General features: G+C 36.8%; 1 protein-coding gene across 1 annotated transcript; it reads left to right on the top strand.

Annotated features, from left to right (window-relative positions):
- Positions 1-12,196: 12,196 nt before the first annotated feature.
- Positions 12,197-18,718, top strand: LOC142180593 (F-box protein SKIP19-like). The gene is made up of 2 exons (XM_075252657.1): positions 12,197-12,442; positions 17,786-18,718. Exons 1-2 carry the CDS (start codon positions 12,219-12,221, stop codon positions 18,312-18,314), a joined length of 753 nt encoding a protein of 250 aa, XP_075108758.1. The 5' UTR covers positions 12,197-12,218; the 3' UTR covers positions 18,315-18,718.
- The last annotated feature ends 5,808 nt before the right edge of the window (positions 18,719-24,526 follow it).

Below are 24,526 nucleotides of genomic sequence, written 5' to 3'. Positions count from 1 at the left end.
CATTGGCATGCAAGGTTTAATCCCCAAGTTTCCTGAGTTTTCTCAAGGTTATTTTGACATAAGCAGTATTGGTCGTTTGTTCTTAACAAAGAACAAACGATTAACACTGGTTGTGTTAAATCAAAGAGTCCAATACCGATTTCGAGTGTGAATCGTTAAGTTTTTTTTCATTTTTGTTTCATCTTCCTGCTCCTTTCTTCTTTTTTCCTTTTCTTTGAATGTTTGGTCTTCTGATTGGAAAGTCGATAAAAGTTTCAGACCTAGTTTTCCCTTTTGATTAATTTAATGTTCATATACGATTCGTTTGGATTTTCAGTTTTTCTTTTCAAGTTTTAAATGTTGTTCTCTATTTTTCTGTTATCTATGACATTTTCTTATAATTAGCTTAGGTTAGATTTTTGTTGATTTGGTAATATAGTTTAATTCAGGCTCAGTATTTAGCTTAAAAAGAAAATCAATTATTTAGTTTAGATTTTTGATTTTGATGTCATTCAATTGTTTCTTTTTTCTGCTTCTCATCAAATTAGTTAAATGTTTCTGATTTTTTGTTAAGGCCTTGGGTTCAATTCTGACCCATTCATTTGGGTTAAAACCATTGGGTCAATTTGACCAATGAGGTTTCAGGGGTAAAAAAATGTTCTTAATGGGTAGTCTAGGAATTCTAGGTGAGGGAATCTCTATAACTGATTTAGGAAGCTTCTGTGAAGGTATCTTTAGGATTAAACTGAAAATACTGATTTTAAACTAAGGGTACTTGAGCAAAAGTAAAAATTTAAAAAGGGTAGCAGTGCAAAACTGAACTCATTTTCTGCTGCCCTAAGGCTTGCCTATAAAGGCATTGTTTCTTCATTCCCAAGTCAGATTTTTAGAGATTTTAGAGACTGAAAAATACCAAAAAAATTGAAGAAAACAGTTGGGTCTCTTCCAAGCTCAAAAACACTGAAATTTTGTTGAAAATTTGGTTTCTGGCTTCTGGTTTTTGCTTCCTTTTGGTTCATTAGAATCTCAGAAAGATCGAAATCAAGTAGCTAGTTTTTTTTGTTTGGTATTGCTGGTTGAAAATGGTTTGAGTTTGGGTTTTCAAAAGGCTTGGTTTGAGTTTGCTGTTGTTGTTACTGTTACATTACTACATTTTGTTGCTGCTATATCCTCCTAGTCTCAGGCTAAATTTCTTATCTATATTGTTGTATTTAGGTACACGTTTCTGAATTCTATCTAATGTGACGCCTGATTCGAAGTTAAAATGGAAGTTTGGAACTTTGAGCATAGTGTCAACTTGTTTTGCTCATAGTTTAGTTTTATTTTGTTTCAATTACTTTGTTCTGAATTATATGGTGCATTGATTTTGTTGGATGTTGATAATACTCTTCTGAGAGCTGAATTTGATCTTGAACTGTTAGGGAAACTTGATGAATAACCTATTTAGTTGAGTTAGTAGTTAGACTATACATTCAATCATGTTAAATCATGTAATGTGGACTGTATTAGATCTCTTCTTCTATGTAATTCATTTAAACTGTTATAACACGTTTGTTGTATTTGGATGGTGTTGTGTTCATGTAATTGGGTAGCTGAATGTTTTCTTAAGTTTAGTGGGTATAAAATCATGTTAAAAGGGAGGAAAATGGTCCAGAATACTCTAAGAGTTGAGTTATGTGCTGATTTGATCTTGGTTTACTTATGAGCATGTCTAAGGTTGAATTAATATGAAAAATGCAGAATGATTAGCAAGTTGGTTAGTGTTTCAATAGTTAAAAAATTCAGAAGTAAATGTTAGCTTAATTTCGTGTTTTGTATAGTCCTAGTTGGTTGGCATTTAAATGAATTTGCACAAATGTTTGGTTCTAAAGATTGGGCCAAATGCTGGCCCAATTGATAAAAGTTCAATTTCAGATGCATGTTCTATGTCATGGACGCCATTTCTTCTACCAAGAATTGGGCTCATTTTTGGGCCCAAGCTTGAAGGCATCTGCCCATTGGATTATTTGTCTTTCATTGTTTGGACCTATTTTGTTTTCGTCAAATCCAGTTCCCTGTTCACTTTGCTGTTGTCTGGGACGATTTTTCTTAAGTAATTGATTATTTGAACAAGGTTTATTAGTTGTTAAATAAGTTCGAACATTTGGTATAAAAACAAATTAGAATTCCTTAAAGCTCTCCCTCATTAACTAGCCTCTTAAAAATAGTTTGAGGTGTGTCATATTAGCCAAACGCACAATTTATGGCCCTCAAAAGCTAATTTAGAAACCCTTTTAGTTAGAATAACTTGAGGCGTGTCGTGCCAAATAAATCTCAAAATGCATGGCCCTCATTTAATTAATTTTAATCCTTAGAAATCGAGGCGTGCCATTTAATTGAATTTTACATGGCCCTCGCAAATTTGAAAGTGCGTAGTTGCTTTAGACGCGCTATTTTAAAAATTACTTTTCTAAACTCGGGTGTGCATTTCATGTGACCCAAATCCAAATCTCGACAACGTTAAATAAAATATGTCGCGGACCGCGGGTGCATTTCATGTGGTAAGGTTCAAGACGTGTTTTAGATAACGTTGAAATCCTCCTTAAAAAATAATTAAAAGCGGTTAACGAGTTAAAATATACTGTAGGCTAAAACATGTATTAAAATCAGATAATAGGCCAATTATAATGGTTTAAGCGACCGTGCTAGAACCACAGAACCCGGAAATGCCTAACACCTTCTCCCAGGTTAACAAAATTCCTTACTTAGAATTTCTGGTTCGCAGACTTCAAAAGGAAAATCGAATTTCCTCGATTTGGGATTTAAAATAAACTGGTGACTTAGAACACCAAATAAACTATTCCAAGTGGCGACTCTGATAAACTAAATAATCCCATTTCGAATAATGTCACTTAAATTGGGAAAACTTCCTTATATACCCTCGGGTGTGTAAAAAGGAGGTGTGACATAGGGTTTCTTGCACAAGTGTCAGAGGATTCTTCGTACAACGGGTATTCTTGAGACCAGCGGGGTCGCATTTACTACTTTTCAGTTTTCTGAAACTTCCTTCACTTGGTGGGAGGCTTATGAGAGGCGTAGGCCTGTTGGTGCAACACCCCTTACCTGGCAGCAGTTCTCCGTTCTCTTTTTGGCGCGGGCAGTTCGAGTGGTTGTGTTAGGGAGATATGAATGTGACGCAGTATGAGATGAGGTTCTCGGAGTTAGCTCGTCATGATGTTTGGTTGGTTCCTATGGAGAGAGAAAGAGAGAGGATTAGGAGGTTCATTGATGGCCTCATGTATCAGCTTCAGATTCTCATGACCAAGGAGAGGGTGTCTGATGCTACCTTTGAGGAGGTTGTTGACATTTCTCTCGAGATTGAGTCAATTCGTCGTCAAGAGTGAGATAAGAGGGAGGCCAAGAGGCCTCGGGGATCTGGTAGTTATGGTGGTGCTCCTTCGAGGGGTCAGTTTCAACACGGCAGAGGTCGTCCATTCAGACATGCTCAGTCAGCTTGCCTAGGTTATCGTGGGGCGTCATTGGGTCATGGTTCTCACAGTTCTCATCAGGTCCATTCATCACTCAGTGCCCTTCTAGCCCAGAGTTCGTCCCGTGCTCCATCAGTTCAGGGCTCTTTATGCCAGGTGCATCTGCTAGTCATTCTGGTACTAGGGGTTCCCTTCAGTCCTCGTCTCCAACAACCGGGAGTTGCTATGAGTGTGGAGAGTTGGGTCATATGTGGAGGCAATGTCCTTGTCGTCTTGGAGGTTTATCTCAACAGAGGAGTCAGCCATCGGCTTCAGCGCCAGTTACTTCACCACCACCCGCCCAGCCAGCTAGGGGTGGAGGTCAATCAGCTAGGGGTCGCCTTAGAGGGGGAGGCCGATCAGGTGGTGGTCAGGCCCGTTTCTATGCACTTCCAGCTAGACCCGATACTATTGCTTCAGATGCTATGATTACAGGTATTGTCTCAGTCTTCCACAAAGATGCTTCTATGTTGTTTGATCCCGTTTCCACTTTTTCATATATGTCATCATATTTTGCTCGTTATTTTGATACGCCCCGTGAGTCTTTTATTTCATCTGTTCGTGTATCTACTCCAGTGGGCGATACTATTATTGTGAATCATATGTACCGGTCGTGTGTGGTGACTATTGGGGGTTTGGAGACCCGAGTGGACCTGTTATTGCTTTGTATAGTGAACTTTGATGTGATATTAGGCATGGATTGGCTATCTCCTTGTCCTACTATTTTGGACTGTCATGCTAAGACAATGACAATGGCTATGCCGGGTGTGCCATGGATTAAGTGGTGAGGTTCGACTGATTTTGTCCCCTGTAGGGTGATTTCGTTCTTGAAGGTCCAGCGGATAGTTGGGAAGGGTTGTCTTTTGTATTTAAACTTTGTGAGAGATGTCGGTGCAGAGACTCCTCGTATTGATTCTGTTCCTATTGTGAGGGATTTTCTCGATGTGTTTCCTGTAGACCTGTCAGATATGCCACCGAACAGGGATATTGATTTTTGTATTGATCTGGTGCCGGGCACTCAACCCATCTCTATTCACCGTATCGTATAGCACCAGCGGAGTTGAATGAGTTAAAGGAGTAGCTTCAGGAACTCCTTCATAAGGGGTTTATTCGGCCTCGTGTGTCTCCTTCGGGTGCACCTGTTCTATTTACGAAGAAGAAGGATGGCACAATGAGGATGTGCATTGATTACAGGCAGTTGAACAAAGTAATAATCAAGAACAAGCATCCTTTGCCTCGTATCGATGATTTGTTTGACCAGCTTCAGGGAGCGAGAGTGTTCTCCAAGATTGATCTCCGTTCAGGTTATCACTAGTTGAAGATCAGGGACTCGAATATTCATAAGACAACTTTTAGGACCCGATATGGTCATTATAAGTTCCTGGTGATGTCTTTTGGGCTGACCAATGCCCCAGTAGTGTTCATGCATTTGATTAACAGCGTGTTTCGGCCTTATCTCAACTCATTTGTCATAGTTTTCATTGATGATATTCTGGTGTACTCGCGTAGTCAGGAGGAGCACACGGAGCATTTGAGAGTTGTGTTGCAGAGATTAAGGGAAGAGAAGCTTTACGCAAAGTTCTCCAAGTGTGAGTTTTGGCTCAGTTTAGTGGCTTTCTTGGGGCACGTGGTGTCCAGTGAGGGTATTCAGGTTGATCCAAAAAAGATAGAGGCAGTCCAGAGTTGGCCCAGACCATCCTCAGCCATAGAGATTCGCAGCTTTCTTGGTTTGGCGGGTTATTACCGCCGGTTTGTTCAGGGATTCTCATCTATCGCATCGCCCTTGACCAAGTTGACTCAAAAGGGTGCATCATTCAGGTGGTCGGATGAGTGTGAGGAGAGCTTTCAGAAGCTCAAGACTGCCTTAACCACAACTCTAGTGTTAGTTTTGCCATCAGCTTCAGGTTCATATACTATGTATTGTGATGCTTCAAGAGTTGGTATTGGGTATGTATTGATGCTGGAGGGTAGATTTATTGCTTATGCTTCTCGTCAGTTGAAGCCCCATGAGAAGAACTACCCTATTCATGATTTAGAATTGGCTGCCATTGTTCACGCGTTAAAGATTTGGAGGCATTATTTGTATGGCGTGTCTTGTGAGGTGTTTATTGATCATCGTAGCCTCCAGCACTTGTTCAAGAAGAAGGATCTCAGTTTGAGGCAGCGGAGATGGTTGGAGCTGCTAAAGGACTATGATATCACTATTTTGTACCATCTGGGGAAGGCCAATGTGGTGGCCGACGCTTTGAGTAGGAAGGCGGTGAGTATGGGGAGTTTGGCGTACATTCCAGTTAGGGAGAGACCTCTTGCAGTTGATGTTTAAGCCTTGGCCAATCGGTTCGTGAGGTTAGATATTTCGGACCCAATCGGGTATTGTCTTGTATGATTTCTCGGTCTTCCTTATTTGATCGCATCAGAGAGTGTCAGTATGATAATCCTCATTTGCTTGTCCTTAAGGACAGGGTTCAGCACGACGATGCCAGAGATGTGGCTATTGGTGATAATGAGGTGTTGAGGATGCAGGGCCGGATATGTGTGCCCAATATAGATAGACTTCGGGAGTTGATTCTGGAGGAGGCCCATAGCTCGCGGTATTCCATTCATTCAGGTGCCGCGAAGATGTATCAGGATCTGAGACAGCATTATTGGTGGAGAAGAATAAAGAAGGACGTTGTGGGATTTTTAGCTCGGTGTCTCAATTGTCAGCATGTGAAATATGAGCATCAAAGACCGGGTGGCTTGCTTCAGTAGATGGATATTCTAGAGTAGAAGTGGGAGCGGATCACCATGGACTTTGTAGTTGGGCTCCTACGGACTTTGAAGAAGTTCGATTCTATTTGGGCGATTGTAGATCGACTGACCAAGTCCACGCACTTCATTCCTGTATGTACTACCTATTCTTCAAGCGGTTGGCAGAGATCTATATCTGGGAGATTGTTCGTCTGCATAGTGTCCCACTTTCCATCATTTCAGATAGGGGCAATCAGTTTACTTCACAGTTTTGGAGGTCTGTGCAGCGAGAGTTAGGTATTCAAGTTGAGTTGAGCACAACTTTTCACCCTCAAACGGACGGGTAGTCTGAGCGCACTATTCAGATATTGGAGGACATGTTGTGCGCTTGTGTCATTGATTTTGGAGGGTCATGGGATTTCTGCCGCTCGTAGAGTTTGCTTATAACAACAGTTATGAGTCGAGTATTCAGATGGCTCCATATGAGGCTTTGTATGGGAGGCGGTATAGATCTCCAGTTGGTTGGTTTGAGCCGGGTGAGGCTAGGCTATTGGGTACATACTTGGTGCAGGATGCTTTAGACAAGGTGAAGGTAATTCAGGAGAGGCTTCGTACAGCGCAGTCAAGACAAAAGAGTTATGCTGACAGGAAGGTTCGGGATGTGTCCTACATGGTTGGTGAGAAGGTTCTGTTGAAGGTTTCACCCATGAAGGGTGTTATGAGATTTGGTAAGAAGGGTAAATTGAGTCATCGGTTCTTTGGGCCTTTTGATGTACTTCGGAGGATTGGGGAGGTGGCTTATGAGCTTGCTTTACCACCCATCTTGTCGAGTGTGCATTCGGTATTTCATGTTTCTATGCTTCGGAAGTATATTGGTGATCCGTCTCATGTTTTGGATTTCAACACGGTTCAGTTAGATGATGATTTGACTTATGATGTGGAGCTAGTAGCTATTTTGGAGCATCAGGTTCGAAAGTTGAGGTCAAAGGATATAGCTTCAGTGAAAGTGCAGTGGAGAGGTCGACCCGTGAAGGAGGCTACCTGGGAGACCGAGCAGGAGACGTGGAGCAGATATCCTCACCTGTTTGAGGCTTCAAGTATGTTTCTTAACTCGTTCGAGGACGAATGTTTGTTTAAGAGGGGGAGGATGTAACGACCCAACCGGTCGTTTCATGATTCACCGCTCCGTTTTTCCCATTTTTGCTTCTTATGGCTTTGTTCAGTTGTATTATATACTATCATGTTTTTATTGGTTCGGGTTCGGAGAGGTTTTGGTAAGGTTTGAGGCACTTAGTCTCTTTTGAGTAAGCTTAAGTTGGAAAAGTCAACCGGATATTGACTTATGTGTTAAGGGCTCGGATGTGAGTTCTGATGGTTCGGACAGCTTCAAGAGGTGATTTGGGACTTAGGAGAGTGATCGGAATGTGTTTTGGAGGTCCAAAGTAGATTTAGGGTTGAATTGGCGAAATTGAAATTTTGGCATTTTACGGTTGATAGGTGAGATTTTGATATAGGGGTCGGAATGGAATTCTAGGAGTTGTAGTAGGTCTGTTGTGTCATTTGGGATGTGTGTACAAAATTTTAGGTCATGATGTAGTTTGATAGACTTTTTGATCGAAAGCGGAATTTGGAAGATTTTGAAATTTTAGGCTTGAATCCGATGCAAATTTGGTGTTTTGATGTTGTTTTGAGTGTTTCGAAGGTTGGAACAAGTTTGAATGATGTTATGGGATAGGTTGGCATGTTTGTTTGAGGTCCCAAGGGCCTCGGATAAGTTTTGGGTGGTTGAACGAACCATTTCAAGTTGGAAAAGATTGCAGAAAATCTGTTGTTAGTGTTGCAGACGATTGTGCTTCGCGTTCGCGAAGGGTTGGAGTGTGAGGCAGGAGCATTGGACTTCACGTTCGCAATGAGGGTCCCGCGTTTGTGAAGGTTCGAGCGGCTGAAGCATCGCGTTTGCGATGGGGTGGTCGCGTTCGCGTAAGAGAAATTTTGGTCGATGGTATTTTCTGCTTCGGAAAAGTGAGGCTTTGACCACGTTCGCGAAGAAGGATTTCAAATCGCTGGGAAGAATGTTTAAAAGGCCATTTTCGCGATTTTTGGCCTAAGTCCACTATTTTTGACTTGGTTTTGGAGCTTTTTTAGAGAGATTGAAGAGGGAATCAAGGAGAACTTATTAGAGGTAAGAATCTTGGACTTAATACTCGATCCTATTATGAATTCTACCTAATTAAATATGCCCTTGATTAAATTGTTAGAGGTAAGAACCTTGTTATAGCTCTAGTGCAAGTAGGAGATTGTTAGGGATATAGTAGATAAGTGGGAGATTGTTAGGGATATAGCAGATATGCCTTAGATCCAATATCATATTTGATGACTTGAACATATTTTTGTGAACGTTATTTGATATAAAATATATATATGGCATTTGATATTCTTTTATCATTATTATTAATTGCTTGATTTATTTGATAAGGTCCTTGATTAAATTTTGAGACTTGTCATCGTGATGGAGATCATGATAATGAGAGTAAAGTTTCTTATAATTTAATCGAAATTTGTTCTTGATCGTAGGATTATTAATTTGGACATTAGTAATCCGGTTAGATCAATATTTATGTGATCGTTTTTATGAGATAAAGATTAGTTGATCTCATTAATTAAATCACATAGGTAGATGACGCATATAGAGATATGATCATTGAACTAACTCATTGGATAATTCCTAATGGTTAGAATTACCATAAACTGTCAATAGGATATTCTCTTGAAGAATGTGATGTAAGAGTTTCCTTTGACCTGAGATCGTCATAGTAATTGACAAGTTATTTATTGTGCTTTGATACCAGACACCTATGGCCCTAGGGCGATAGTTGAAAGGATATTGGGTACGATTAAATACGTGTACAATTAGTGATTGATCAAGATGGAATCTTTCAACTCTTGGTAATGAGTTTAAGCTCCATGTTGTCATGAATTATAAACGACCAAACTAAGACCTTCGCCAGGACAATTGATTGAAAGAAGAAATGAATTTCTTAGGTCATTCAATGGTCGATTATATTTGACATGAACACATAGTTGGTCACCTATTATGATTTGACAGTTGAACCATATCCTAGGGTGACCTAGAGCAATAAGAACAGAAGGAATTACTACATTATTCTTCTACTAGTTCTTGAGAGTAAATTGTATACTTTATGCTATCCGATCGTTAAGGAGTGTTTCTAGACGCCACCTTGATTAGTATATTGATGTGATCAATTTACTACCGGTTTAGTATTGAACCTATGGGATCGCACACTTACGAGTGTTCTGATCCTTGCTAAAGGATTAATTAACTTATTATTTGATAATTAAATTAAGGAATTTTATTAGTCAAAAAAATTTAATTATTAGTCTAAATAAAATATTATTATATTCTTTGCTAGCACGGAGGGTATGATTAATATTGTGAACAAATTGAAGTTTTCTATTTGGAATAGAAAATTAAATTATTTCTCTTGGTTGAAATATATATATATATATATATATATATATATATATATATATATATATATATATATATATATATATATATATATATATATATATATATTATAGTTATAATTAATATATATAGGATATATAAATATTAATAAAGTATCCAATTTGGAATTGGATTGTAAATCCCACAAGAGACGTTGGCTACGTGAAATCTATTTTTATGGGATTCCAACTTTCTGTTTGTAAAGTATTATAATGACTTATAAGAAAAATCGAATAATTGGATTTCACTTTACTGAGGATATGGTCCTAAACAGGGAATTGTGGAGATCGAGCATTAAGGTTGTAGGTTAGGAAAAATTGTGATGTTTTTTTTACAGCGCACTAGAGTGAGACTAGCCAGTTAGGAATTAGTCTTAGAATGCTATTGATCAACTACTGATGATGGGCTTTATCTTCTGTGTATTAATACCTTACATCTTTCTCGTATTTTCTATATCTCTTATATTGCTGTTACTTTATTTTTTATGGTATTTATGTTATGTTATGGATTTTATGGTATTTTATGTTGTTTTATTATGAGTATATTGATAGTACTAATATAGTGTCTCTTGTTGCCTCTTCGAGCCGAGGGTCTCCTGGAAACAGCCTCTCTGCCCCTCGGGGTAGAGGTAAGGTCTGCGTACATATTACCCTCCCCAGACCCCACTTGTGGGATTACACTGGGTTGTTGTTGTTGTTGTTGGATTTCACTTTACTATCCAACTTTGACGTTGGGCATGGAAAGTCCGTGTAGAAGGCTGCGGCCATTTAGAATAGGTTTTAGATTTTTACGTACAAAATTCCATGAAGTTTATTTTTGAAATGAACTTTTACCTAATTAAATTATTATCTCAACCAAACAGAAAAATAATTTATATGGAATGCTATATAAATGGTGATGAAAGAAAATTTGCCAACACAAGACCAGTGACGGAGCTAGGATTTTAACTAAGGGGAGTCAAAATATAAATAAGTAAGCACACAAAAAAATCAAGGGGAGTCAACGTATAGTATATACACATAAAATAAAGAATTTAACATATTTATACAGTGTAATTTTCCGGCGAAGGGGTGTCAATTGACTCCCCTTGCCAATGAGTTGCTCCGCCACTGCACAAGACAAGAGAGTGTTTCTTGTTCTTCTAACATTGAGTTGAGATTTTTGAGAAAAATTTCAGCACAATATTTCGTTCAATTTGTTCGCGGGTTTCATTGATCAAAGAGTTGATAGCAAGGATCGATCTCGGTGTGGATATGCATAGAGTCTTCGCACTATCGAAGAATTTTGAAATGAGACTCTCTTCACCAGGTACGTCTTAGATCATATCTTTGACATGTAGATAAATTTTAAACACGAAAAGATCTACCTAGGATTGTTATTGTCTTCCGCTACGTGTTACGAACACCTATATGCAATCCATCCGCATGTACTTAAAAATGAAATGCCTGAACCAGTTTCAATTTAGTAAAATATTTCAGAAGGAAAAAAAAAATTAGGTGTTCTTTTTCTAGCATTGGCTCAGTTTCTTTTCTTCCATTTTCGTTAAGCGGAAAACATTTTAGTGATTTTTAGACATTGACAAACGATTTCAATTTTCATTTTTTCATCTGTATGTTTCAAGGGACTCGAACCAATAACAACATAATTCAAATGGTATATCTAATTGTATTATGAATTATGTCAAACGTGAATATGTCTAATTAACACTATGTATGTGTTTAACGATCCAAAACCAGTATTTTAAAAAGCTTTTTTGGGACTTGCCTTGGGGCGAGGCACTATCAAAAGGCTTGAGGCTCAGGTGTGAGCTTAGTTATGTGAGACTTACGTTCGACTGCGTACTCGAAACATGCTTAATGCTCAACGCGTGGAGCTCGCCTATTAGTTTCTAACATAAATCATGCATCAAACTCCCGAATTAGCCCTGTTGACACTCAACTTTTTTTAACAAATGAATAATTAAAGTTCTATTTATCTATAAAACTATAATGATTAAGAGTAACTCAAAATGATGAGTTATGGTATTGCATTTTACTAATTAAGAACTTCGCAGATCCATTTATATTTTATGAACTTAAACTACATTTTAGAATAAGATATAGCATAATTTAATAAAGGACCTACTTTAAAAATGAAATATCATTTAAATAGTTCATAGAAGGAGAATCGAAAATGTGAAGTGCAAAATAGATACATAAAATAGGAGCAAAAGAATATTTTTTATTCAAAGTTAGAAGAGGAATTTAATTTTTTAAGTAAAGTTTAAGGGGAAAATTGAAAAACTCAAGGGCAAAATAGACATTTCTTATGATAGAGGGAGAATATTTCTTTTCTTTAAAGTTGAAAGAAGAGTTTGATTTTTTAAAGGGAGAAAATTAGTTTTACCCTTTTAGAAAATATAATAAATTCTGGAAAATGCAGCTTAAAATATAATGTTGAGCAAATACAAAAGAAGGCGGCAAAAGATATTGGAAATGAAATATTTAAATGCATCTTACACTACAAGGACCCAACACACAGAAGGCAAAAACCAGAAGGCGTCAATGGTGAAAAAGCCGCCATGGTTGGAACCATCTGATATGGATTACGATTTAGGGGAAATGTGCCGACATGCCGTCGATCGCAGCCAAGGCGAATTAGTTGATATCAATTTGGAGTACTTTGCCACTGATAAGTTGCTTTCCTATGTAGCAGAAAGGTAATTTCTGTCTTTCCTTAGTTTAGGCTTCCAGTGTAGGCGCATTGTTTGTTTGTTTGTTGTTCCTTTATTTCTTTTTGTTTTTTGGTTAACCTTTTTAGAAATGTTTATTTTTGTTCTTGCATTTGGAAGAGTTTAGCGGTGGTTGCCTTCAGAGGCGGAGGTAGGATTTGAAGTTTTTGGGGTTTGAATTGGTCGTTGAACCCATAGCTCGTCTTAGTTACTGGTTCGCAATTAAATATTTATACAAATTTTATGAATTTTCTAATACAAATACATGTTTTAAGCAAAAGCTACTGGGTTCATCCATACCCGTAGCTAATGCTCTCCCTCTGCCCATGGTTGCCCTAGTTGGTGGTGGATTGCAAACATAATGTGAAATTAACAAGGAATGAAAAGAACAAGAAATAATATAATGGAAGGTTGCATTAAAACAGAGTAAAAGATAGAAGAAATAAGGTTTTTCAATCAAGACATGTCATAACCAAATATAAGAGTCCAACAGTGACCTAGCTAACAGAGGTACTACTGAAATAACAGTAAAAGTAGGACTACACTGTGAATATTGAAACTTCTGCCTGAACTTGAACTGAATCAACAACTTCATACATAAAAGGTAGTACTAGTTTAGGAGCTCATGGTACCTCCGTTTGCTACAACACCAACAATGTGAAATAAATTTTTACACTATTAGTACAGTTTTATATGCTAAGTTGCGTAGACAATGCAAAAATTCTTTACACCATCAAATGTGTTAAAGTTAAATTCGATAGGAGAATAGTTGGAAGAACTTCCTATTAATTTACTTCATCCGTTCTGCTTTCTACATGTTTGACTGAACACAATGTTAAAATGGTAAAAAATAACCACAGGTTTTAAGACAAATAGCCATATGTTTTAGTTCTCGACGCTTCCTTTTGGTGTGTGAGTTTTGCTCAAGCGTAGAACCATTAAATAACCTAGTAATAGTTCACACTCATGATCAATAGTTGATGTATAGTTGACATAATCCAATGTATGTCCCATGAACTTTTAATTTCCTATACATCAGAAAGAAGTTTATGTTCTTTTCTTTGAATGTGAATGTTCCTCCACAAATAACTATATAAGTGTGGATTAGGAATTTCTGCTAGCTTTTGACGTCCAGGCACTACTAGAAAATAGTTTTTTTCCTACTACCAATATAGTCGGAAAGTATCTATTCCGACTACATTCCAATTGTTTTTAAGTAGTCGAAAAATGGTATTTTGCCAAAGATCCGAAAATGTAGGTATTTTCCGACTGAAGTAATCGAAACATTAATTAAATAATTATTTATATTAAAAAATAATTAATAATTATTTATTAAATATTTCGACTGTTGTTGTTGGAACATAAAGGTGAAAATAATTAAAAAAAAATCGATGATAGCAGTCAGAAATTGCGATTTGCTAGAAATTTTCAATAAACTTTCCGACCGCTATAGTCGAAAAAATCATTATTTTTGGGTAGAATGTTCCATTTTTCAGATTACAGTAGTCGAAAAACTGGGTATATTTTTGGTAGAATTTTGTCAATTTATTAGCTACACCACCTGCCAAATAACCAATACAATAAACAAACTAATAATCCAATCAATTCAATCAAATCATTTCCAACCAACCAACCCAACTAATCAAACCGAAGAAAATTCTAATTACTAAAGCATTCAATAAACAAACACTCAAACCCCATTAAATAATATTAAACTAAAGCACTAATCAAAGTCTAAATACTCAAAACTATTCAAATCAAGTCTAAGTCGTTAATATACATCAACACTAATATAATAAAGTCTAAACATACCACAACGTCCAAACCTACCATAACGTCTAAACATCTAGGAATAACAAACAATCATAACACACTACTCCCTCATCAGATTCTGTCTCTTCATCGTCATAAGATTGGGGCATGTGCTTTTTCATGAACTTATCCACTTAAGCAAAGTGACTTTGGCTGTTTCACACCGTTTCGACAACAATTCAATTTGCTTTGGCTTCGCTTTCATTTCTTTCTGATTTGTGCAGTAAAAGCATCTGACAACACTAACGATGGACGACAAGAGGATGATTGTACTCTAAGCCTGTAAACTCTACCTTTCGATACACCACCTGCCACATATATCCATGACGGTTGGATTAGGGTATCATCCTCAGAAGCAGGCTGCGTCTGACGACATTCTTCCAAGCTTCTATGAAATCCATCTTGAAACAAAAATAATAAGATTATATAAATAAATTACTATCAAAGCAAAATAGGAAGTCTTAAAGTTATGATTTTACATTTGTTTCCTCTGCACGTGGCTCGACCCATCCTTCTCTTGAATCATCCTTCTTTTTCATTATGAGACACTGACCCCCCTTTTAACTTTTCCTACAAAATTAATAGGATATAGAATTTAGATAAAAGTTCAATTCTGTTTAAATAAAATCAAAGAAAATAAAGGTGAAAATTACCAATCTCCATCGATGTACAACAAAGTTTATAGATCCCCTGGTGTGCAACGAGCCACTTTTTTCAGATACTCGGGTTGCCTTTGCTCGTTCACTCTTCATAAATTCAGCACCATCCTATATTTCTAAAAATTTTAGCCACACATCTTCTCTTGTCCAATCAAACTTCTTTTCTCGAGCTTCATAGAATGAATCTGAAATCCTTTTTTTGCTTTCTTCTCATAAACTTCTTTTATTTCATTGTCATAAAATTGCTGCCCCACACACTGCCTTTGCAAATTAAATTAAATAAAGTAGAGTGAAATTGAGTACTTAATAAATAATTTAAAAATAAAGTTTATATGTAACCGAAACTGATTCCACATTGCATCTCTGGTATAATATGGAATTTTTTTTCATCTACCCCAATCATCATTGTAAAGTGGCTTAAGAGACTCTATAACCATGTGCTTGGGGTAGATGGAAAGAAATTTTATATCATATCAGAGATGCAATGTGGAATCAGTTTAGGGTACATGTAAACTGTATTTTTAATTTATTTATCAAATACCCAATTTCAATCTACTTTATTTAATTATTTTGCATACGAAGTGTGTGGCAACAATGTTATGACAATGAAATAAAAGATGTTTTCGAGAAGAAAGCAAAAAAATAGAATTTCAGATTTATTGTATAAAGCTCGAGAAAAGCAGAAGCCTGATTAGATAAAAGAAGCTATGTGGCTACATTTTTTAGAAATATGGGATGGTGTTGAATTTAAGAAGAAGAGTAAACGAGCAAAGGCAGCCCGAGCCTCTCAAAAGAGTGGCTCGTTGCACACTGGGGGATCTGCACATCGATGAAGATTGGTAAATTTCACCTTTATTTTCTTTGGTTTTATTTAAACACAACTGAACTTTTATCTAAATTCTGTATCCTATTAATTTTACAGGAAAAGTGACAAGTGTCTCATGTTGAGGTCTTTGCCAATATACATAAGAAGAAGGATGGGTCGAGCCACGTGGAGAGGAAACATATGTAAGATCATAACTTTAAAACTATTTCCATTTTGCTTTGATATTAATTTGTTTATATAATTTTTATTTCATAGAAGCTTGGATGAATGGAGTCAAATGCAGCCTGCTTCTGAGGATGGTAGCTCAATCTAACCATCACCCGATGATATGACTTCTATATGGACATAGGTGGTGTATCGAAAGGTAGAGTTTACGTGCTTGGAGTACAACCTTTCTCTTTTCGTCCATCACTATTGTTGTCGGATGCTTTTACTGCGCAAAACCAGGAAGAAATGGAAGCGATACAAAAGCAGATTGAATTGATGTCGAAACGGATTGAAATAGTTGAAGCTTACTTTGCCAAAGTGGATAAATTCATGAAAAAGCACATGCCCCAATCTTGTGATGATGAAGAGACAAAATCTGATGAAGCGTAGTGTGTTATGGTTGTTTGTTATTCCTAGATGTTTAGACTTTATGGTAGGTTTGGACATTGTGGTATGTTTAAACTTTATTATATTAGTGTTGATATCTATTAGCTACTTAGACTTGATTTGAATGGTTTTGAGTATTTAGACTTTGATTAATGCTTTAGTTTGATATTATTTAATGAGGTTTGAGTGTTTGTTTGTTGAATGTTTTAGTAATTTGAATTTTCTTCGGTTTGATTGGTTGGAAATGATTTGTTGGATTATTGTATTGGTTATTTGGCAGGTGGTATAGTTAATAAATTGGCAGAATTTTGCCTAAAAATACCCAATTTTTCGACTATTGTAATCGAAAAAATAGTACATTCTACCGAGAAATAATGATTTTCCCGACTACAATGGTCAAAAAGTTGTTTATTGAAAATTTCCAGCATATTACAAATTCAGACTAATGTAGTCAGAAAAATAAATAAAATTATTTTCACACCTATATGTTTCGACTACGACAGTCGAAATATTTAATAAATAATTTTTTTTATATATAACATTCTGACTACGGTGGTCAAAAATAATTTAAAATAAATGATTATTTAATTAATGTTCTGACTACTTCAGTCGGAAAATACCTACCTTCTCGGATCTTTGGCAAAATAAATTTTTCGACTGCTTAAAAACAATCAAAATAGATACTTTCTGACTATTTTGGTAGTAAAAAAAAGCTATTTTCTAGTAGTGAGAGTCCAAGCACTGCCACAAGCTGTCATTATGGGAAGTACTTGAGCGAAAATGAAAAAAGACATTAGTTACTACTCCCTCCGTTTCAATTTATGTGAACTTGTTTGACTGGGCACGAAGTTTAAGAAAAAATAAAGATTTTTGGAATTTGTGGTCCTAAACAAGTCAAAAAGGGGCCCAGAGTATTTGTGTGCTTATAAAAGCTTCTCATTAAGGGTAGAATTGTAAGTTTAAGCTAAATTGTTAACAAATTTAGAAAGGGGTCATTCTTTTGGAACAGACCAAAAAGGAAATAGGTTCACATAAATTAAAAAATTAAAAACATATTTAAAAAGTATTTTAAGTGAAATAATAGTTTTCATCCCATTTAGTTCCTATCTTCCCAGATTACAACAAGAAGAGAGGTAAGACATGTTAGGCCGAATTCATTACCGTGGTATTTCCTTACTCTTTTTGTTTGTGTTGCCCCTAAAACTCCATTCCTCCTCTTACTTCGCCAACAGAAATGATACACAGAAAACTGCTCTTTCGCTAAATCTGTCTGATGTTGTTTACTTTTTTTTTCTTCTTTTTGTTAAAGTAAAGGAGTATATTGTTTTATCCTACTATTATACCTTGCACTAGTCTTCTGTACTAGGCCTGACTGTGTTTAGTGATACCGCTTCATTCACTGGACACATCCATTGATTCATTTATACTTTTGTTTACCAGATCAGGAAAACTGAAAAGACTTAGTATTGCTTGTTGCTATGGTATGTTATGTGACGGGTCGGTTGAAGCAGTTCAAAAGCTCCCATTGTTAGAGGAGCTTAGTCTGACGCACACTGATATCACCACAGAGGGAATTGAAGCTCTTGGACGCTCTTGCCCACGGTTGACGTCCTTTAAATTGAATAACTCATGTTATATGGGATCAGGTGATGACTTTGGTGAAGGAGATTTTAGAAACGAAGAGGCTCTAGCTATTGCTAAGAACTTGCCTGCCTTACAGAACCTTCAGCTCATTGGGAATACTATGACAAATGAAGGCCTCCTAGCTATTCTTGATGGCTGTCCTCATCCTGTATCACTTGACCTGCGGCTGTGCAAAAATGTTAGCCTCAATGAAGTCTTGAGTAGTAGAATTTCTGGACAAATTAAAGATGTGAAGCACCCTGGTGACTCTCTGAAAGGTTTTGAATTTTCATTTGATACTTGTGGGGATGAAGATGAGATGTCGGATGACATGTCAGATTATTAATTTGATTTTTGAAAAGATCTACTGACTACTAGAAGTCGTGTTTCTAGCATTAGCCCCATTTTTGAAGTTGCGGGCTTTTTTTGGTCATTGGATTATGAACACCAGTACTTCTTTCACATATTCGGAAGAGGAAACCAAGTTCTTAACCTGGTGGCTAAATATGGCATTGATAACATAGGGAATATTTTGTATTGCGCATATCGCCATTGGGACTAAGTTCCTAAGGAAATCAGTATGTAATGATTAAGTAGTGTTTTTATATAAATGTATTTGGTTGAATACATAGGCGGCCTCTCAAACATGACCAACTATTCCATTTAAACACTTGACTAAGGATTATACCTATCAACACTTGAACTAGAGGCAAACTGTGCCTATTAGATTCCTAAGGGGTAGTTTGGTACGAGGGATAAGATTTGAGATTAAATTTTTTTCGTGTTTGGTATAAGTTAAATTTCAGACTTAATCCAGAATATTCCATCTTATCCTATTAAACTTGGAATTATTTTATCCTACATCCCATGTGGAAAATTTAGTCCAGGAATTACAATCCAAGGATTATAATCCCACGACAATTTAGACTACGTACCAGACCCCTAAATGACAATCTCCTGTAAAGATGTGGTGCATGACTTTCAAACACACGACATGGCAAAAAAGATGAATTAATGAATGACACGTGGAGAATATATCAAAAAAATTTCTTGTCAACCAACTTTTTCCTCTCCCATTGCAAGTCATCTTATCAGTACCGTGATTTGAGTTCCCAAAATTATAACCAAGTCATCTCAAATTTTTTTCCTGATATCAAACCTGAGTTCTTAAGAAAATTGAGTTATCAAAAGTTCTCAAGATCAACTCTCAATGTGTTTGCCTATTATTCAATTTTTCACTGCTATATTCGTTTGATAATTTTGCTCTTGAAACTTCATCCACCTTTTAACAAATTTTATTAAAAGTTATTAAAGAAGTAGAGTTTACTACTTGACTTAAACAGATTGGTCGATTCTCACTTCTAAAACTCCAAAATGGCCTCTAGCAGAAGGGAACAACTTAGCTCCGGCCCTTTTGATTTAGGAATTTTTACCTCCTATAGCAAAAATTAACACCTCATTTATATTAAATAAATACCATTTTAAAAAATTATATTCTATAGCTACCTTTTAATGTTTATAGCAAAATATCTATTTTTGGTTACCTCCTACCCTTAAGCCACTATATATGCTATTTTTTTATTTTTCTCTCTTCTTTTTCAGATTTCTCTCTCACATAATTACTGTATTTGATGTAAACTTCTCACTCCACGTTTTATCTCTCTCTAATTTGATACACGACATTCTCTTCCCCCATTCCCAGAAAACACGATGTTGAAACTCAAAATTTCTCTCACCCACATCGCCTAGCTCTTCCCCATTCTTAGTCTCCATCCTAATTTTATACATGTCATCACATTGTCTCTCTCAATTTTCATTATTTTTTACTATAAATAGTTGTGGTAAGTACTTAACTTGTTAGAATTTCGCTATTTTTGTTTATTCTGTTTATCTCTACTAACCATTGTTATTGTATTCAACATAAAACTTGAGATTTTCTCCCCAATGTTTGATTCAACATCCCACAAGATGTTACCAGAGGTATACCCACCAAAGTACTTAATTTTGATAGGCCCTCTTTCTCTTTGCAAACCACTCAAGCGGAATTGGAATTTGCAGGTTCAGTAGCAAAAACGGTTGCGGAGAAGAGAACAAAATTACACAATGACACTTTGAAACAAGCCCAAGTTGAGAAATCTTCGAAAGAATCAACACTTCCCGTTGCGGAAAAGAGAAAAAAAACCTATGGTTGAAGCTTCATGTGTCAAGGGAAAGGAGGTCGATGCAAGTAATAGCTCGGATACACGGGACGAAAAGGTAATTTTTTATGGATCAATATGTATTTAAGTCCTCATACATTGATTATTACCTTCTTCAATTTATTATTATTATTATTATTATTATTATATATATATATATATATATATATATGTGCGCAATAGTTGATACATAGCTTCCTCTTCTTATTTGTTGATTTGATTTATATATATATATGTTGATGTATTCATAAGTATACAAAATTTAATTCACTATATTTAATTTATACTTAATACAATGACCTTTGCATATCGTATTTAGATGTATTCAAAAGTATTCAAAAATTCCATCACTGATTTTGTTCTTATTACAATTAATTTTGCATGTGTGTATGTAGATGTATTTATATGTATACAAATTTTGGCTTCACTGATTTGTATGCTTATTTAGTCTAGTGTCTTTTGCATAATGTATTTAGATGTGTTTAGATGTATTCAAAAGTACATTTACTGTATTTTGTACTTACTACATTGATCTTTCCATATTGTATGTAGTTGTATTAATAAGGATTTTCAAAGTTGCCTTCACTATTTTGTACTCATTGCCATGACTTTATTGTTTTATATGGATGTATCATATATATACAACTATTTCCATCACTGATTTCTTACTCCAGTATATTTTGCATATTTTATTTAGTTGTATTTATATGTATTCAAAACAATTATACCATGAAATATGTATTGTCGTTGACATCTAAAAAAAATTTGTAATTTTTGTTGTATGCAGGAAATTAAACTATTTGTGAAATAACAGCCTATTTTTTCACCGCATATCAGTTCATATACTAACACAGACATAGTCTCCGACCTCAAAGAAAAACTTACTCCAAAGCAGTACAAACTATTGAGTACTACTTGTTTTGGAAGTTTCCTTGAAATGAAGCATTGTAAAGTCTAACATCAATTGTTTAGGTGCTTCATGGTTCTGCAATTAGAAGGAAGTCATGGCGATGTATTTTCAATATACGTCAATAGTACAATATTATCCTTCTCAATCAGGGAGTTTGCGCTTGTCACTGGTCTCAATTGTGTTGGTGACCCTGATGATTTTCAGTTCAATAAAAAGGTGCCTAACCGGATTGTTGAGACATACTTTGGCGGTGCAAATCTTGCCAAAAAGAAAGATTTGTTGACATGCTTTGATGAGAAGAATTAGGGTCATGATAACGATGGGGATGCCATCAGGATAGTTGTGTTGTATTTAATACATATTTTCATATTTTCATCCGAGAAGAACAGCACAACCATCCCAAGACTATACTTTGACTTGGTCGAGAGTGAGAGATATTCTGATTATCCATGGGGTATAAAAGCATTTCAATACCTTATAAAATCTATTAGCAAGAAGATATATTCTAAAAGGAAGTATTATAGGATAGTTGGGGTGTCTCTCGCCATGCAAGTTTGGTTTTACGAGTGCTGTTCAAAGGTTGACCCCAAAATTGCACTGTGAGTTGATAACCGGATACTCAGAATACTCAATTGGAGATCCACTATCAATCAGCCAACTTATGTTTATCTGATGAACGGCATGTTCAATGACTAGAGAAATATGGTAATTTACTATTTGTTAAGTGGCTTTTGTAGAATATATTTCTGTTAGTCAATACAGTTGCATACAACCTACATTTTATTTCCCTATTTTCCAAATTAATATGAATACATTTGTATACTAAAAACAGTATACACATACATATTTCATGTAATGAGCATAACTTTGTAACCATACAGCAAAGGTAGTTCACTTTGAGTGTATTTTGATTTTCAGATTGTTTACAATGACATTCAATCAAGCGATATAGAGTTTTCTGTTATTTAGATTCCTCCAGTACACGTTGATGCACAAGCTGCGGGGCCCTCTAAATGTATGTATTAAAATAATTAGAATTAGGGACCTGCCATTTAGCGAATTTTACGGCCTTCCCCAACATAACAACACGCTAGTTGCTTTAGGCGCGCCTTTAATAATTTATTTTTCTTAAACTCGGGTGCACATTTATGTGACCCAAATCCAAATCTCAACGGAGTCGAAATGTGTCTCTAATCACGGGTACATTGATTGTGACGTGGTCTGAGATGCATTTCCATGACGTTGCAAATTCCTTTTTTTACAATGAGTGAGACGAGCCTCGACAAACAAAAATGCACAAGCTGCGGGGCCCTCTAAATGTATATATTAAAATAATTAGAATTCGGGACATGCCGTTAGCGAATTTTACGGCCTTCCCCAAAATAACAATACGCTAGTTGCTTTAGGCGCGCCTTTAATAATTTATTTTCCTTAACTCGGGTGCACATTTATGTGACCCAAATCCAAATCTCAACCGAGTCGAGATATGTCAACAACCGCGTGTGCATTGATGTAACGTGGTTCGAGATATGTTTTCACGACGTTGCAATTCCTTGTAAAAAAACAATAATAATAATTATGAAAGCGGTAAAAGGTTAAAATTTGCACACAAGTTCATATTTGTATAAAATCAGATAATCAAGTCGAATATAACAGTTGAGCGACCGTGCTAGAACCACGGAACTTGGGAATGCCTAACACCTTCTCCCGGGTTAACAGAATTCCTTATCCGAATTTCTGGTACGCAGACTGTAATATGGAGTCATTCTTTTCCTCGATTCGGGATTAAAATTGGTGACTTGGGACACCCTAAATCTCCCAAGTGGCGACTCTGAAATAAATAAACAAATTCCGTTTCGATTGTCCTTTAATTGGAAAAAACTCCCTTGTACCCACGCGGGTATGGAAAAAGGAGGTGTGACAGGCGCCTATAATTATGGCTGACATCTTCCGGGCTCTCACTGCTTGCCGAGCCGGGGGTGACTTTTTTGAGGGATGTAACCTATTATTGCAAATGTGGATGACCGATCATTTATGTCACCGCTCCCAGCTCTTGGGTTACGGTTCGCCCGAGAAGACTTGTATTGGAGAATTTTACACAAGAATCAAAGGGGTTAGTCTACCCGAGGGAGTCACAGCTTGGACGTCATTCTTCCGAACTCTCACTGCCAGCCAAATCCAGTGGACGCTCGGATGGTTGCCTGTTGAGGAAATCATATACATGCTGGCAACCAGGCCCCACTTTCTGTTGATGGGACTTAAAAGCATCCAACCCTATGCACCGTATCGGGTTTTGAGGCAACTTGGGAGGTATCAAGTAGTGCCGAAAGATGAAGACTTGAGTACCCAAGTGGTTGAAATCAGTCCTGACGGTCGGTTCCCCGAAGAAGAAGTTCGCCAGATCTGGAGTGAGTGTCAACATTTGACGGCAAATACTTGTGTGTTGGATATGGCTAAAGGAGAAGTTTCCCTGGGGTATCACGCTTGGTTCAGAGGTGACATGTCCTGCGGGAGACCAGCCAAAAGACCTCATCTCAAAGATTTCGCTGAGTCATCCCAGGAGCAATGGAACTGGTTAGCAAAGGAAAGGGGTTATCGGGCGGAGATCGGTGAGTTGAAGCAACAGGTTGAAAGTCTGAAATTCGATAATAGTATGCAAGTTGCTGCGGATCGAGGCAAAAAGAATAGATTGGCCCAAGAAAATGAAGAACTTAGGGCCCAAATCTAGAAATTGAGAATGGCTCCTGATAAACAACCAAGGAGTCGATCAGATGAGCAGTTGATAAAAGGGTTGAAAAATGAAGTCAGAGAATGGCGGGATGGTTTAGAAAAGTCTAAGAACGTCATGACAGAGCTCAAAGCACAGTGGGGTACAAGAGCAGATAAGCGTCGCCGATATTCGAATCAATTGAAACGCGACCACGAGAAAACTGTTGCCAATATGAAGAGAAAGGTAGCTACACTTGAGGGTAAAGCAGTTAAGCAGGCTGAGGATTTCCAAATTGAGAGCAGACACTGTTACGACTTGTTGGCCCAAATGGAGGTAGAAGTGCAGCAACTGAAGAATCAGCATATGTAGGATTCTCAGGCGTTAAAAACATGCAGTGATCATATAAAACGCCTGCTTATAGAAAAGAAGCAAGCAAGGGACAGGATTAGAGCCATTGCCCGTGCCATTTTTAGAAGATGTCGCGCTTGTGAAGACATGACCCATGCTACTTTTGTCTCAGCAGTGCTAATCTATGTGAAACGGACCATGAATGAATTAGAGCAACTCAAAAGGGATTTGGAACCTAGGCCCGCGGCGAGGCCGAACGATGCCCCGCGGGCACCCATATTTGAAGCTTTAGAGTATGCGTAGTTCGTGTTTGTATTTCTCTATATATTTTTTTTAGCCTGTGGTTTGTCTGTCCATTGTCTTTTCGCACCAAAGTATTTCCGTAGTATTGG

The sequence above is a fragment of the Nicotiana tabacum genome, chromosome 5, assembly GCF_000715075.1.
Source record: "Nicotiana tabacum cultivar K326 chromosome 5, ASM71507v2, whole genome shotgun sequence".
NCBI classification, from domain to species: Eukaryota; Viridiplantae; Streptophyta; class Magnoliopsida; order Solanales; family Solanaceae; genus Nicotiana; species Nicotiana tabacum.
The sequence above is the reverse complement of the archived record's forward strand: the minus strand, read 5'-3'. Positions and strand labels throughout refer to the sequence as shown.